The sequence below is a fragment of the Monodon monoceros genome, unplaced genomic scaffold (assembly GCF_005190385.1).
Source record: "Monodon monoceros isolate NGI ecotype Baffin Bay Population unplaced genomic scaffold, NGI_Narwhal_1 Super_Scaffold_2, whole genome shotgun sequence".
In the NCBI taxonomy this organism is placed as follows: domain Eukaryota; kingdom Metazoa; phylum Chordata; class Mammalia; order Artiodactyla; family Monodontidae; genus Monodon; species Monodon monoceros.
In genome coordinates this window covers 18684702-18702331 of record NW_021703776.1, presented here as the reverse complement: position 1 = coordinate 18702331, position 17630 = coordinate 18684702, and the positions used below count along the sequence as shown (strand labels likewise).

The following is a 17630-nucleotide window of genomic DNA, read 5'->3' as shown; positions in this document are numbered from 1 at the left end:
CGATGGTAAGGTTCTTCCCTGCTAGAGAAGAGCCCGCCTCTATCAAACAGCACCCCTGCTGACGTATTCATCAGCAAAGTAGGCATTAAGTAAGGCTCTTGCACTATCTATGGAATGGAATGCCTCACAATTTCAGTTGTCGTTAAGAAAAAAACATAGTAAGATTATTAGAAAATGTTAGCATTTCGGATATTTCCTGTGATTTACATAATTTACCTTAATGGCATCAAGCATTTCAGTTGTATATTATAGAGACATTGGAATGCTGCTACAAGTCAAATGAAACACAGAAAAATTGCAAAAGAAGAACTTTTCACATTTTCTAATACTCTGGTAACCAGGGAATTTGTTTTCAGGAAAACTGCCCCTTTTGTTCACCAACTTCATTATCTATAAACTAATTCTCATACTTAAATCACTTCGTATGAATATCTTATATAGCTAGATTTTAGGATATTACGTTTCATGTTTACAAGGTTCAAATTCTTATCTAAGCAATATATGCAAAGGATAGTATTTCATCAACTATGATTTCTGAAGTTCCGTGATTATCATTTGATAAATATAATTACCTTTTAAAAAATATAAATCAAACAACTATAGTTTATATAATACACAAACAAATTTTTTAAGATAAAGATGTTTTATAAGTCTATAAAATGAGTTTATTTGGTTAAAGTGCTTTTGGTTAAAAATCTATAAAAGTAGTTTGAAATACTGCATATAAAAGAGTGACATAATAACTTTTAATCATAAGGTATCTGAAATGTAGCCATGTAACTTTAAGAAAAGCCACTTAGCTTATATAATATGCTATGCATAATACACTACTTATTGTCCATAACTTAAGTTTCAAGTTTTAACTGATTGTTTGATACCAATGTCATAATTTAATTATTAACCAAATTTAGTTATGACATAGGCATCAAACAATTGTGCTCCATAACACTAAGTTCAAGGAATGTCAGAATGAAAATTTCAACAAGTAGGTCTGTTATTTTACTTGGAAGAAGACATTTAAATATCTATATTATCAAGTATCATGGACTACTGAAGTGAAAAATCCTATTTTTATATATTCACTTTACAAATTTAAGTATTAGTTTTCACTTCGAGTATTTAGGTATTAGTTCCTTCAGCACGAATTAACTTTTTTTTTTTTTTAACTCTTGTATAATCTGGAAGTTGCACACAATACTAATGAAGGGCAGAGGAAGCCACAGACTGACCATAAGGTCCTTGAGGGCAAGAACTGCATTTTCTTGACTTTTGTATTCTCTTTACATAACACAGAGCATGGAACATAATAGGCCCTTAATAAACATCTGTTAAATGAAATTTTAAGCAAAGAAAACTTTAATTCCAGCTATGGGAAAAAAGATCAATACTGACTGTGAATTTGAAGCTTGAATTAAATTACATTTAAACACTTTTAATTAAATAAATACGGACAAAATCCCTTCACCTTAAAAAAAAACTGAAAATTATATAAATGTTCTATACATCTACTATAGCTGAAGAAAAATGCCAAATCTGTTTTTGGTTGAATACATAAATGTAACCTGCCCTAAAATTTATAGCAAAAACATCTTCCTACAGCTATAGTAAACTAGAGATTAAGCGTCTACTTCAAAAACTTCCATATGTAAAATAACTAAATCATTTTGCTTTCTGATTAATGATAAATTCATTTCAAAAATACCAAAATAGGGCTTCCCTGGTGGCGCAGTGGTTAAGAATCTACCTGCCAATGCAGGGGACACAGGTTCAAGCCCTGGTCTGGGAAGATCCCACATGCTGCGGAGAAGCTAAGCCCATGTGCCACAACTACTGAGCCTGTACTCTAGAGCCCGCGAGCCACAACTACTAAAGCCCGCACACTCTAGGGCCCGTGCTCCGCAACGAGAAGCCACCGCAATGAGAAGCCCGCGCGCCACAATGAAGAGTAGCCTCTGCTCGCTGCAACTAGAGAAAGCCCACGAGCAGTAACAAAGACCCAACACAACCAGCCAAACAAATAAAATTATTTAAAAAACCCAAAATAATTAGTTTAAATATATCCTTACCATAAACCAACACTTAAAAGAGCAAAAAGCATAAGGTTAATTAAATGCTATTACAATTAATGCAACACTTGTGGGAAAAGATCAAGTTGATTTATGACTAAAAAATTAAACTGATATAACAAAAGTAAGTCCAAATATATTCTAATATATAGTATCATGATGTGAGTTCAAAAGAAAATGGAAATGTGTATTTTGAAAATATATATATATTACTACACTTTGCTCCATAATGCTTATTTATACTCTTGAAAATAAATTTAAAAGGACATTTTAACTTAAATTTTTTTCTTATTATATTATGCACAACTAAATAGGAAACGATTCAGAAATTAAATATTAATTACTGAAAAATACAACTTGTCAATTTGGTACACAGAACTAAAGAACTATGCTCCTTTTCTCATTTTTCACTTGTTTCTTGAAATTAAGAGTGCAGTTTCTTACAATTAATAAAAAAGAACTTATTATTTTAAACCTCCCAAACTGTAGAATTACAGTGAATTACCTTCAAAAGTAATTTCTCAAAATGCTAACTGATCAAATAAAATCAATAATAATATGTGATATAAGTATATGTGTAATTGAATGTCCTTAACTTTTTAAAGATAATTTTCCTTTTAAAAGTCACTTTAGAAACCTGTACCAATAATTTCAGAAATAAACTCTTCAGCAATTTTATCCTCTGGGAAAATATACAGCAATATGGCTTAATATTTCATTTTATTTTAATTTTATTTATTTATGGCTGCGTTGGGTCTTCGTTACTATGCGCGGGCTTTCTCTAGTTGCAGCGAGTAGGGGCTACTCTTCGTTGCGGTACGTGGGCTTCTCATTGCGGTGGTTTCTCATTGCGGAGCACGGTCTCTAGGTGCATGGGCTTAATTGCTCCGCGGCATGTGGGATCCTCCCGGACCGGGGCTTGAACCCATGTCCCCTGCATTGGCAGGCGGATTCTTAACCACTGCGCTACCAGGGAAGTCCCAATATTTTAAAATAAATGATATATCTGACAATCTTAAAGAACTGTTCTCCTACTGCCTTCACCTAACTACAAGAGTATGGAGGGGGTAGGCCAGGTTGAGTAAGAGAAGATACAGAAATATCAAAACAATGAAATAAACAATTCAAAAGTTTCCAAACAATTTATCATTTTTCTTCAAGACAAAAAAAGATAAATTAAAAGCATAACCTGGTTTTAATATACTTTTGAAAAAAAGGCAATTCAATATCTTTTAAAGATAATAAATGGTCTTCAAAAATGTATCTCATAACTAACTTTTGAAGGTAATACCTACACAAATTACCATTTCTTGCTTATAAATAAATGGTATTCTATTTATAGTCTACCACTTATAAATAAATGGTATTCTATTTACATTCTATTCATGCTGACAGGAGAAAAGAATGAAAACACCAGAATTGATGATTCATCATTCATGAAGTTTAGGTATATATAGAAAGGCTACATTTTTTTATTTGAATGAATTTTTTAAAATGACCCATGATCATGAATGTAAAATTGTATAAGGATTTGGATAAGATGAAATTATCTTAAAGGTCTAAGAAGAATTTAAAAACTATATTTCAGTTCAATAAATTTGAGCATTAACCTATTGTAAAATGTTAAATGTGCTATTATTCCTTTACTTTTTTATGAGACTAAAAAGTTAACGAGTAGAATTTTATCTAAAATTTAGTAAAGAATAAAGAAATTGAGAAGAATGCCAACTACAATACACTACTATTACTCAACTATTATGAATTTGACTATTATTCTCAATTGGACTTTTAATAATATTAGAGATTCCTTAAGCTACTATTTTTATAACTTCATGACAGAATAGATTTAAACAGATTTAAATGAATGTGATGGAAATAAACTTTTGCTTCAAAAGGATTTTGAATGTATATACCACATTTAATCAATTTACTATATGTGAAAAATTATACATAATTATGTAACTGGTAAATGAAGCTATAAAATAACACATTACTGTAAAGCAAATCCTTAAAACAGTTGCAGTTAGACAAAATGAATAGAAAAATAATACTTTACCATCTTATATAGACATATTATAACCAATAAAAAGCAATTTGGTTCCAGGTGGAAAATATTCATGCAAAACAATTCCTTACCAATTTTATTTACATTTTCATGAAAGTGTAAAAGTGTGAGCGTGCGCACATAACATTAAATATCTTCAGGCAAATTTGTTTTGCAAATAAACTAATGTGTTAAATTAACAAACAGCTCTCTCTAAATATCAAAGACAATATTAACAAGTAAAGCTAGGTTTTCCTGCTCATTTTAAAGCTAGAATGCAACAATATTGCCATCTAGTGTTCATATCAAGTACTTCCAATACAAATGTGGTCATATTCTTGTTTTGCACTTAAAAAATTAAGTGTGTACAGGTTAAATACAAATTGTCATTCCTATGGGCAAGAGTACAGTTTTGATGGATAAATAAAAGGAGAAAAATAGAAAACGTCACTAAGAGATAATGGGAAGAAAAAATATAAGGCACGTGGGATAAATACCTTTCTTTTGGATGCAATTTCTGCCACATTTTGTTTTTAAACATGGTATATGTTATCTGGTTTTCTTTGGTACTCTACTGACCAAACAAAAGTAAAGGTAAACTTCCTAGGGCTAGTTATACAGTCACCCCTCAGTAACTGCTGGGGATTGGTTCCAGGATACCACCCACCACGCCTCCATACCAAAACCCGAGGATGCTCAAGTCCCTTATATAAAACAGCATAGTATTTGCACATAACCTATGCACATCCTCCCATACACTTAAACCTTCTCTAGATTACCTATACTACCTACTACAATGTAAATAGTTGTAAATTCTATGTAAATAGTTGCCAGTGAGGCAAATTCAAGTTTTGCTTTTTTGAACTTTCTGGATTTTTTTTTCCTGAATATTTTCAATCCGTGGTTGGTTGAATCTGTGGATGCAGAACCTACGAATATGGTTGTATGGATATGTAACCATCCCTTTGTACCGCCCCCCGGCCCCACCTTTGTGTCCCAAATGAAATCACTGAGATCAAGTCCTAAATGATTTCTCATCAAATAAACGTAAGTTCATTTAAAGCAGTGTTTTAAATATACAAAATTTATTTTGATTACTGCTAAAGAGATAAAGAATAAAAAGACTGAGGTTGTTAACGCTGAAAAGAATTTAGCTTCATTAAAAATTAAGATACATTTGGGGCTAAATTGTTTAATTACAACATTATAGGCATTATTGAAAACAAAGACTGGTGACATTGTTCATCTATAATCAAAGCCTCAGAGTAGCTAGTAGATCTCTAAATCAGCAGCCTATCATTATTTTTGATTGTCCATCCCTATAAACCTAGACCTGCTGCTAGGAAATGCTCTACCAATGTTAGGTACCATATGTAAGGTGTGACGTGTGGTGGTGGCAGTATTAGTACTAGATCAGAACTACAATGACTGCTACTACTGCTACAGTATAACCCCGCTTACTTTCAACTAATCTGGTGTGACACTTCACAACTGTGCCTTGCTTTTTTTCCTAGTCCCACACCTTTGGTCATATTATCCTCCCTCTTAGAGCTCTATAAATTCTATCCATTGCAAACAAGATGTCAGCTAATTTTACTATTATTTTTCCTTTTTTATTTACTCATTTTTGTACAACAAACATGTCGTATATAAATTAGAAACATTTAAAGAAAAAAATCCTCCTGATTCTCTATAGCCCGGCCCCATTTTTCACCTTTCCTGTGATACCTTCAAGTTCTCTCCTCTTGTCCAATCCAAAAGTGATCTCTTTCTACTCTAAACTTCTCAGCAGCACTATCTAGCATTCACTTACAGCCTTACAATATTACTTCTATGTACATGTTTTTTTATCCCCCTCCCAGAATAAATTATAAGCTCTCTGGAAGAAAGAAATGCACATTTATTATCCTTCTTTGTGTCTCCCACAAACATAATTTTTGGGCACCCAAGAAATATTAATCACATGTGATACAAACACCTTTCTGCTCTGTTTAGAAGCACTGTCTCCTTCACTTCCCTAGGCTTTCTCAAAGATTTACTCATTTTGTCATAGTGGGAAAATCAATCTCTCTGAGGCTCAATTCCTTACAATAAAGATCATAATACCTGATGTCTATTTCAGTTACTGCAACAGCAAAAACAAAACAAAAACCTCACATGTTGTATGTAGAAAGCTACTAATAAAATGTACAGTTTGACTAAAAATTAATTTCAGACAAAAGCATTTAAATATGTATATACACATGCATACACACACACACACGGCAAAAAAATCCCTGTAATACAGATTAAAACTGAATTAGATTTTTAAAACTATCAGTATTAGGGCTACCATCCACCTACTCATCTAGCTAGTTATTTACATAACCTAGTAACTCACTAGACTACCCTTCTTCAAAAATGTAACAAATGTAGACACAATTTTCTATAAAGTTGACTTATATAAAAATTATCTAACTTTAATGTCGAGCACACTGAGAACGTAGCTATTTTTGGTCCCCAAAGACTTCTTTAAATGAAGAATCAAAAGTTACTATCACGCATTAGATTACAAAGTCTAATATCCATTCAGGAACCAAATTTATTTGAAGTGAATTAAAATGTAAATGCTATTATTTACATGTTTTTCAACCTAAAAACATATACATAAAATAAAATGCTCACTGAAACATCTGAGGTGACTGCTTTTCAATAAATACTAGTTACATCATTTGGTTTTTCTTCTATCCATTCATACCATGTGCTAAGTGCTGTTTTTCTGGACCATTTAAGAAATCTACTGTAACTGCATTTTTAACAAATAGGTTTTTCTTAAATGTCACCTAAAAAAAGAACCTTAGCTACTTTATAAATGTCTTATTTCCTATTTTTATGCTACTGCTGCCATCTAGTGAAAATTTTAAGAACTTAATCATTTTGGAAAATACATCATTTTTTTAAAAATGCATACTGTCAACCTGCAAAGTATATATATGAGGAATAAGAATATTATGGATTATTTTCTTATAAATACATTTCTAAATTTTTTCATTAAATTATATTTCTATATTATAATTCATCAATTTAATCATGAAGCCACTTTTTTATTTAATCAGCAAGATAATTATAATCATTTAAAAATTCCTTTATTGAGAAAAGAAAAAGACCAGAAACAACAAGTTGTTTCTGTCATCAAATTATACCTTTAAATATATGCAATTCAGTAACACCCTTGAAAATTGTATATTTGCAATTTCAATTACTTACCAAGGACGTTGTTCATTATATAGTTAAATTAGTAACATATGCTGACCAAAAGTCTAAATGCCTGGAACTCTACTGATCAGATTACCTGAAGAATTCCATAAAGGTAAAGATGATACATAATAACCGATCATTAACATTACCTGGGAGAAGATATTTGCTGTTGGAGCAACTCTGCTATCCACAATACTATATAATATTGCTAATAATCTGTCTAGTGGAAACGGTTTTGGTCCGAGGAGATGATTGCTTGTCTATAAGAAAAAAAGATCATGGATTTTCTTCTTACAGCAGAACACTCACCTTCTGTACTATAAATTCCAATAACAACATATTTACATTGTATACAGTTCCCCAAATAGGCTAATAAATCTAACTTGCAATCTCTAAAAGTTTACCTGATACGATCATGATTTATCTTTCAACATTTTCTTCAAGATGTTCTGATTTACATCAACAAATATTAAAGGACTCACAAGTTACCCAGTCTAGGCCTGAACATCACCCCTATTTTGCTGTTGTAACCAGATGTTAAGTGACTTAGCCAAGTCATTTGTCAAGACAGTGTACAACCAAAACAAGGGTCTAGGCCCTAACCCCTAGACTAGAACTTACTACTAACTCCTCACCATTCCTCTTTGTGCCACTGCCTGAAAAATGTATTTGTTCAACATTAATAGTTCTAAAAAGATCAGTTATAGTAAATACTAGCTTAGAAAATGAATGCAGTGTTTCATAGTATGTGAATAAGCTGTCAGTCAGAAACAATGTAAAATTTATTAAAAATTTTTAAGATTGTAAAATGTTCATACTTGTCTACAAAGTCAATGGTACAATTACTTGTCACTAGAAAACTGCAGTGCTCAAGGGTCTATAGATAATTAGATAATTCTATTAGATAATTTTAGTAGCAATGTAATAATTTAAGTACTCTATATGAGCAAGGGCAAATAAAATGAGCAGCTTTATTTACAAGCATGGGAATAACTATTTCTTTAAAAGAATGACTGTAAGTAAAAAAAAAACCTACTCAGAATTACAAAATGAAGTATTTACCTCAGCTATTTATATCTAAAACACAGTTTAGAAATCATTTTCCAAGTCTCAAAGTTTATATGCTTTTCTTATTAAATACTTCAAACATTTAGAAAAGAGATTCATAAATACCAATGCAACCACCCAATTTTATCACATCCAAACATTATGCAATTTGTACAAAAAAAGCATTAGATCACATTACAAACTGAAGCCCCCTTGCATCCCTCCCACATACCACTCTCCCCTTCCCTCCCTAGAAGGAACCACCATCCAGAATCTGGTGTTTTTATCATTTTCATGACAATTTTTGAACTACTACTGCTATATATGTGTCCATAAACAATATACAGCGTTGTCTGCATAATCTAATATCTCAAATAAATGATATCATTTTGGACATAGCACTCTACCAAATTGCTTTTTTCCTTCAACATTGTTTTTGAGATTTATTCATTTTGATACATGTAGCTCTAGTCCATTTTTAAATTACCCTACAGAATTCCATTTCATGACAAATCAGTCTACCCTAAAAAATTAATCCCGATAATTCATCACAAAGAATACTGTGATGGCCAATTGTGTACATTTCTCCTTGCACACGTGTGAACTTCTCTGTGGGAATGCGAACTTCTCTGTGGGAATGCTCGATTAAAGTGGGGGGCAGAGAATGCTATGTGTTCATCAACACTGTTTCTTCTTGGGCACATAGGAAGACTACATGTCTCAGTCTCTCCTGCAGTTAGATGGATGCCATCCGATTGAGTTCTGGCCAACGGAATATGGGTGGCAGCGATGTGAGCTACTACCAAACCTGGCCTTTCAAACCACTGGATCCTTTAGTCTTCTTTACCTTTGGTGACAACTTAAGAGGCCACCATGTTTCACTTGACATCACTATACCACCATAAAAAAGGCCCACATAACTCATATCCAACTGTGTCGTGAGCATTATATATATATACACATATGAGCAATACAACTTTTATGTTAAGCCACTGAGGGTTAGGGAGTTTGTTTTTCACTACACCACTGTCCAACCTATCCTGATCAATGTAAAGTACGTTCACATATTAACTTTATTAGGTATGACCAACCTGCAGAACACGCAGCCTCTTATTCTTCCATATTATCACCAACACTTGGAATCATCAGACATTTTTTTAGTTTTGCCAACCTTAGAGTGTAAAATAATACCTCAGTGTTGTTTAAAGTTGCATTTCTCTCATTAGTGAATGAGGGTGATAATCATGTTACATTTGTTAGACATTTCCAGATCCTTTTTGTATCGTTTATCCATTTATCTACTGAATTTTTGCCTTCTTATTAGTTTGTATGAGCTTTAAAAATCCTAGATACTAATCATTATCAGGTGTGAGTTCAAGAACAGTGGTTAAACATCACGGTAGGCTTTGGATTCAGAAGTCCTGGAATTGGATGCTGGTTCTACCACATTACCTATGTATTCTTGGGCAAGTTACTAAATTTCTCTTTAATATTCAGTTTCCTCATCTAGAAAATAAGGACAATGATAGCAACTACATTTATTAGGTCACTGTGAGAATTAAGTAAGATCATATGTGGAGCTTAACAATGTTTGGCTTATACTGCTCAACAGCTTTTATTATCATCATCATGATATACTTGTTTATATGTATTTTCTTTTCTACACAAATGCCTTGAAAACAGGAGACGTTTTATTTACCTTTTTCATCCCTAGCACTTGGGATTGTTAGTTAAATAAATGAATGGATGAAAGGATAATGAAGGAAATTGTATTAGAGGGAAGAAAGAAAAAAATAAAGGTAAATGTTGAGCTATCTAAATGGAACTGGTGTCCCTGTCCTCATTAACACTTAGAAGTGAATTGAGGTTAGTAAAAATTACCAAATTCCTGAAGTGTTGGGAATAAAGTGGGAGGCAATTCAGGCTGAGAATCACACTGTGAAATGCTGCTGACACTTTTCTGATTTTCACTTTTTATTTTGTGATTAGAAAACACATCTCCAATTTAAAATTAAAGTGTTCTAGTGCCATGGAGGGCATATGACATTTACCTTCTTCACAGAACTGATTCTGTATGCTATAAATGCAAACTGGCTTCCCACCTAGAGAGAAAGCCAAAGTGTGAGAAATACCTCACTAGATTCGCTATAGCTTATTAGACAGAATGAAAGTCTGTAAGAATGGAAGAAATAAGCGAAAAAAGAAACCAAATAAATGAGATAAAATGGAATGAAAACTGGTATCAAGCCAAACCAAGAAAAACAGAGATGGGAAAATAAACTTAGAGTTATAGATATTTATACCAGAAAAACTAAAACTAGGAACAATTAAAAGAAGTTTAATTGTGGGGAATGGGACTATGAGTGAGGAGAGGAAAAATGCTGCTTTTTCACATAAACTAAGTGGCAGATAATCTGGTATCACATACATGCATTAGGTGAATTGAAAAGCAAAATCTTAAAAAATGAGTGTCAACTGAGGATATACAGAGAAAAAGAATTATCAACTGAAGATACATAACAGATTTAAAACAACTGTTATGATTATTATTCGTGTGGTTTGCTTTTAATGGTTGATGCCCTAATTGAGAGCTTCATGAGAGCAGAGACAATGGTTATTTTGTTCTCCGCTACATCCATAGCATCTAGCAGAGTGCATGGCATAGAGTAAGCATTCAATAAGATTTCAAAAAGAGAGGGAACAAAAATACAAAGAAACTACCTAAGCGTACACAGATTTTAGTAACTAAGCTCAGATTTTAAAATGACATGAACCAAAGACAAAAGAGGCTAACATAAAAGTCAAATCTATAAGAATAACATCAGAAGAACTAGAGCTCACCTAGGACTAAAGACAACTTCACAGTGTCTTTGTTCATATGGTTCCCTCTGTCAAGACTGTCTTCCTAGACTTGTACAAATCCACTCATTCCACAAGGATGGTCTAACGTGCCAGCTCTTTCACAGTCCTCACTGGTCAGCACTAATATATCTCCCTCTACAACATTCTTAATTTTCTCTGTCTGAAGAATAAGGTCTAAAATTTTTAGCTTTATGTTCATTCTTTGGTTTCCTTCTTTCATTCATTCAATTTATTCATCTGTGCAATAAACACCCACCAATTACCACCAAGTGCCAAGATAACAGAGGTGAAGAGATGGGCTTTCTTACCTTAACTGGTGAGTAAGGAAATTCCTCGACAGTTTGGCCTCAATTGATTTTTCTCTGAAACTCACCATACACTCCAGCCAATTTCATTATTTCTTGTATATACCCTATACTATCTTACCTCTGTTTCTTGGCTCAAATCACTTCCTCAACTAAAATGTCTTCTCCTCCCATCTTTGCATATCTAATCCTCACCATTCCTGAGTGCCCACTCAAAATGCAAGCCCTACTATACATCCTTCCCTCCCTACCTCAGCCAGAAGTACTCTCTCCTCCTACCCATCCTTTATGACCCAAAGCAGCTACATACATACGAAAGAGGGTACAAAATCAATGATCTGCCTATAGTGGAGAGCCTAATCAGAGATGTCTCAGTGAAAGGGCATACTAGAAAAGTCTTTCCATGCCAAGCAAATGGATTTGGTGAGGAAATCTGCCTGCCAAACTCTAGCTCTGTGTGAATGGGAGAAAAAAAGGCTTCCCTGAGACTTTTAACTAGAAGCCAGAGCTAATGCTGATGTGGGGGCAGAATTCACAATAGCTTTGTGGTCTGCAAGTCCCCAGGCTGAGAACTGAATTTCAAATGATCCCAGGTTACCAGTGTTCACAAGTGCTTGCAGAGAAGTACGCGTAAAACCTTTCAAAGGAACACATCTCAGGCCTCAAAAATTCAAAGATTAAGTTCAGCCAACAATTAAAAATAATAAAATGTTCAGGAAACAGGACATTATGTGCCCAAATCAGCAAAAATAGAAAACGTGGAATTAGACTAACAAGGACTTCTAACACTGAAATATAAGACACAGAATATTAAATAGGTTTTTTTATGTTAAAGAAAAATATGACTAGGAAAAATATTAAAGTGATCAGATAGACTTGAAATGAACCAGTAAAACTTCTGAAGATTACACATAACATTACTGAAATTACAAAATTGATGTAAATAGCAGATCAGACAAAGGTGAAGAGAAAATAAGAACAGAGAACTGAAGAAATTACCCAGAATATAGCGCACAGAGATGAAAGGGAATGGAGAATATAAAGACTTAAAAAACACAGATGGTAGAGTGAAAAGGTCTATCATAAGCCCAACCAGTGTCTCAGGAAAACATGTCAGAGAGAATGGAGGAGAGGCAATATTTGAAAAGTTAATGACTGAGAATTTACCAGAATTAAATAAAGGCATCATTATTCAAATTTAGGAAGCAAAACTAATGCCAAGTAAAAAGAAATTCAATCCCAGATACACTACAGAGAAACTGTAAGAAGACTAAAGTAAAAGGAGAAGAGAACTTGAAAGCAGCCAGAGAAAACAGAGGAATAACACAGGAATAAGACTCACAGCAGTTTTTTTTTTAGCAGTAATAAAGCCAGAAGACAGTAAAACAATGTTCTCAATTCAGAAGCGTATACTGAGCAAAACTGCTTTTAACAATGAGAGTGAGAAACAAAACTCACAGCTTCTATAGGGCAAAGTTTACAGTTCTAACTTCTCTATCTTCTGCCAGGAGAAACTGCAGTGGTTAAGATGTACAAGAGAGCTGAACAGTCTAAATGCTCCTTTTGGAAATTTCAACTTGCCCCACACCCCTACCTTCAAAGTTGCTTAGTGTTTCTAATTCCTAAGCTTTTCCAGATTCCTTGGGTCAAATCAGCTTCTTTTGGGGGTTACGTTTCAGCCTTCTCTGATGTGCTTAGTCACCGACATATCTATCTACTAGTCAATTCCAAATTTTATAGATCTCTCATCTGCTTAGTTCTTATTAGTTTAACCTTTTTAATTTCTTCAATGCCATCTTTGTGGTGTTTCAAAGGGGAAAGGAGGAAATTAAGCTATATTTAATTAAAAATTCCAGGGTGACCTTTTTCATCTATTAATTCACTAGAAAAATTTTGTGAACTCCCTTTTATCTCTAGAACCAGCTCACCTGAATTGTGCCTCCCCAATCACTGTATCCAACATAACAAAACACTACTACAGCATTATGATGGTACCATATCAATACAAGTAACTTCTTATATCCAAATGACTATGTAAATGCATACAATTATGCATTTATCAACTTCCTATAATATTCTAAATTTGTAAGTTTTTCCCATTAAAGAAATTACAACATAAATACCTTTTCGTGTTTCTTTAGAAAGTTGGTTTTCTTGATTTTCCCATGATGCTGCAATTAAGCAAAATAATTTTTAAGATGAAAGATAGTATTCCACAAAACCAGAAAGCATAATTTGTTTAAAACATGACACACATAAGAGTAACTTATGTATCTTAGGCTTTTTTATTTTATTCTATTTATCACCTAAAACATCACCTTAAAATACCAACATATTTTAGGCTTTTTAAATCAATTTTGATTGTATACAGGATTACTTGTGCATGTAAAGAAAGAGGTTTCAAAATAAAAGTGATATTTCCTAAAAGAACTTATATTGATTTATTACAGCACATTTATTTCTATAAAAACAAAACTTCCAAAGATAAACGGGTTTTCAATTCATTCTGTAAGGCAGACTGTCAATTCGCATAAAATTGAGAGCATTTAGTTAAGCACTTGGGATTCAATAGTAGGGAAAAAATATAGATGCAGTCCTTGCCCTCTTGAAACCAAAGACTAGTGGTAGAGATAGGCAAAAAATAAACAGACAAAAATGTATTATATTTAATAATAAATCAAACTGCATATTATTTGTTTTCAAGAAGAAAATTCTAAAATGAGATTTCTCCAACTAATATACATGCAGAGAGCCTCCTGAATGTTCTGGATAATGATGTATGGAGTACATGATACTATAGTAGGAGCTTCAGAACAATAAAGGAGTTACTACCCTTAAAATCATTCCCATCTCTATTTTTAACAAAACCTTAGTTAAATTTTTTTTAATGTAGAATTATTACCTAAGTAATGTATACCTGAACTCTTCTGTGAAACTACCTACTTCACCCATTCAGGCTGTGATCTTAAAGTGAGAAGTCAAAAATAAATGATTAAAGGGGGAAAAAAAAAGAACAGGTGGAATTTAAGCATGTAGAGATTGGAGAGGAAGGAATTCGAGATGGAGAAACCAATGTAAACAAAAGCTTGGGGAGTTAGGAAAAACAGCTAAGTTCTGGAAACAGAAAAGTTAAGTTTGAATTTTTTTTATTAATCAGCTTGTAATTGGACTTGCTCAGGATGTGTAGCAAAATATATCTGGTTGCAAGGATAATTTTCACCCACTTGACATAATGCCTTGGTAAGAGAGTGAGTGTTATAGGGAGAACACCACACAGAGCACCCGAGTTCACTCTGGAGGAGAGTTGGTGTTTGCTTAGGTGGAAGGTGATTGAGGCAATGGCTCACGCATCCTAAAGAAACCCTTTTGGGAAGTTTAAGTGTGAGGAATGCTCCATTGATGGATAAAGTTCTGAGGGCCTCTAGATTTTCTTATCAACATTCATTTCAGGAATATTGTTTTTTGCTGTCATTTTCAGACTAATTTGTCTTTCAAAATTCAGCAAGCAATGCTACCCCCTCCATGAAGCCTTCTTTCCTCAACACTTCCCTGCAAGTTGTTTATCATATCATGCTTACTAGACACTAATACCACCCCTCTTTTTTAGCCTGTCTGCTCCAAGACTGTCCCCACCCCAAAAGTGGCACTCACTCACCCCCAATATCCTAAAGAAAGTTCTCAAATAACACTGTTGACTGGCAAAGGTAAAGTGAGAAATAAAGAATCAATGATTAAAGGAAAATAAACAAAATCTTTAAAGAATGAGTCCTAAATACATATTTAGCAATCTCTTATTCTAATCTCTATCCCTTACAAATTTACAGGTGTTGAGGAATTTCAAAATATTCCCTAGATCTGCAAAAATAAAGTGAAAAAGAAATGATTACCTTAAGAAAAAACCTTTTGTCAGTTCTTGCTGGATTATAAGAAGCGAGGTATGCAGCAATGAGAATAAACTTAGAGTAATATGGAAGTTCCACGTGAGTATATGCCGAGAGACCTAGACAACAAAATACTTTTATGAAGGTATTTAACGGGCTACCATTAGATTTTAAGTATCTCTTACCTTTTCTCACTTATCTTTTGACTTCCATATGGTACCCTCTAGTCAAAAGATTTTAAAGTGCCCTGAGCTTAAAGTGCCATGATAATGACGGTGGTGGGGAAAACATTATTGTTAATGATATGCTCTGCTCATTGTTATTTTTGTTTGGCTCCGCCTCTTCTAAAGTCCTGCCCTTCAAAGCCACACTCTCCATTAAACCTTCCCTGATGCTCCCCTACCACACCAAAAGAGAAAATTTGTCTCTACTGTGAATTCCTACTTCGTGTATCTTACTTACGATCCACATAAATTTATACCTTATATAAAGAATTAATTAAACATAAGTGATATTTCTTACTAAGCTACAGTGTTCACTGAAGGAGCCAAGTCTAATGTTTTTTTGTATCCCTACAGTACCTTGTACAAATAACTGAATGAATGGATAAATAAAACAATAGAGTCAGTCAAGCAGCAATGATTTTTATGGGAAGGGAAAAAGGAATCTGATATTTACTGAAATATCTAGTATGTGTAAGGTGCTTACATAATGATTACACAATGTGCTAGGTGCTTTCCTTAAGCATCTCTGAATCTCTGCAGTAACTTAAAAGTAGATATTCTTTCCATTTTAGATAAAGACACTGAGTTGGGCTCAAGGCCACACAGGCAGCAGAGCAAATTACTGCAGATTTTTTTTAAACTCTAGTATCTATTTCTTTCCATTACAACACACAACTGAAAATCACTTGTATGGTACTTCAAGCATTTAAAAACCAAAACAGGGACTTCCCTAGTGGTCCAGTGGTGAAGAATCCACCTTACAATGCAGGGGAAACAGGTTCGATCCCTGGTCAGGGAACTAAGATCCCACATACCGCAGGGCAACTAGCCTGCGCACCACAACTACTGAGCTTGCGCGCCTCAACTAGAGAGCCTGCGTGCCACAAACTACAGAGCCCATGCACTCTGGAACCCAAGCGCCACAACTAGAGAGAGAAAACCCAAGCGCCACAACTAGAGAGGAGCCCGCACGCTGAAAGATCCCACATGCCTCAATGAAGATGCCGCATTCCACAACTAATTCCTGGCACCGCCAAAAATAAATAAAATAAACAATAAATAAATCTTTAAAAATAAATAAATAAAAGTTAAAAATAAAAACCGAAATGGAATCTCAATACCACTTCATTTCATACCACTTCCCCCACTGACCCAACTAACTGGCTACTGACCCAACTTTTATATGAGAGTATTTTAGATAGTTGCTTTACTTTTTTTTAAAGTAAAAGTAAAGTTGACCCATACGGGGTGGGGGAATGTTAGGGGCACAGACACCCCTCTCCTCCACAGTAGAAAATCTGCATATAACTTTTGATTCCCAAAAAACGTAACTAGTAATAGCCTACTGTTGACTGGAAGCCTACTGATAACAGTCAATTAACACATATTTTGTATGTTATATGTATACCTACATATATATTATGCATTCATGGCATACCTAACTTTTTCTTAATTTTTCTGATATTTCTAGGCTATGCAGTTCGTCTGCCAGTTTTTTCAAATTGTTGTGTATCTCCAAAACATTTTCCAATATATTTATTGAAAAAATATCCGTGTATAAGTGGACCCATGCAATTCAAATCTGTGTTGTTCAAGGGTCAACTGTAGTTCTGTTGGGATAAACCCAAAGTAACAGTTTCTTTAAAGAAAACAAAAGCACAAAACTTCCAAAATATAACCAAATGAAATGCATCCCCCAAACTACATTAACATAAAATTGAATTTTATTACATAACTCATGAAATACATATATACTGAGATAACATTAGGTATACAATTGATTGTTTTAACACAAGCATTTAAAGAAATATAAACTGCTTGGTTTTCACATGATATAACCCAACATGTAGAAACTGGTATTCAAACTTCATTTCTTCCTTTTACATTGGTGTGTTGCTTAAAAGAAAATCATTAATTAAAATATCATGGTAGGGAATTCCCTGGTGGTCCAGTGGTTAGAACTT

General features: G+C 33.6%; 1 protein-coding gene across 2 annotated transcripts in view; it reads right to left on the bottom strand.

Moving 5' to 3' along the window:
• Nucleotides 1-17630, bottom strand: part of ORC5 (origin recognition complex subunit 5) — a 75088-nt gene that overhangs the window by 28420 nt on the left and 29038 nt on the right. For both annotated transcript variants that reach the window (XR_003795302.1, XM_029234016.1), the window contains exons 10-12: nt 15449-15561; nt 13685-13732; nt 7497-7607 (exon numbers count right to left, since the gene is read on the bottom strand). Coding sequence is in view for 1 of the 2 variants with exons in the window: in XM_029234016.1 (XP_029089849.1) it covers nt 7497-7607; nt 13685-13732; nt 15449-15561 (272 nt within the window). In the remaining variant the exon portion in view is untranslated. The remainder of the gene's footprint in view (nt 1-7496; nt 7608-13684; nt 13733-15448; nt 15562-17630) is intronic.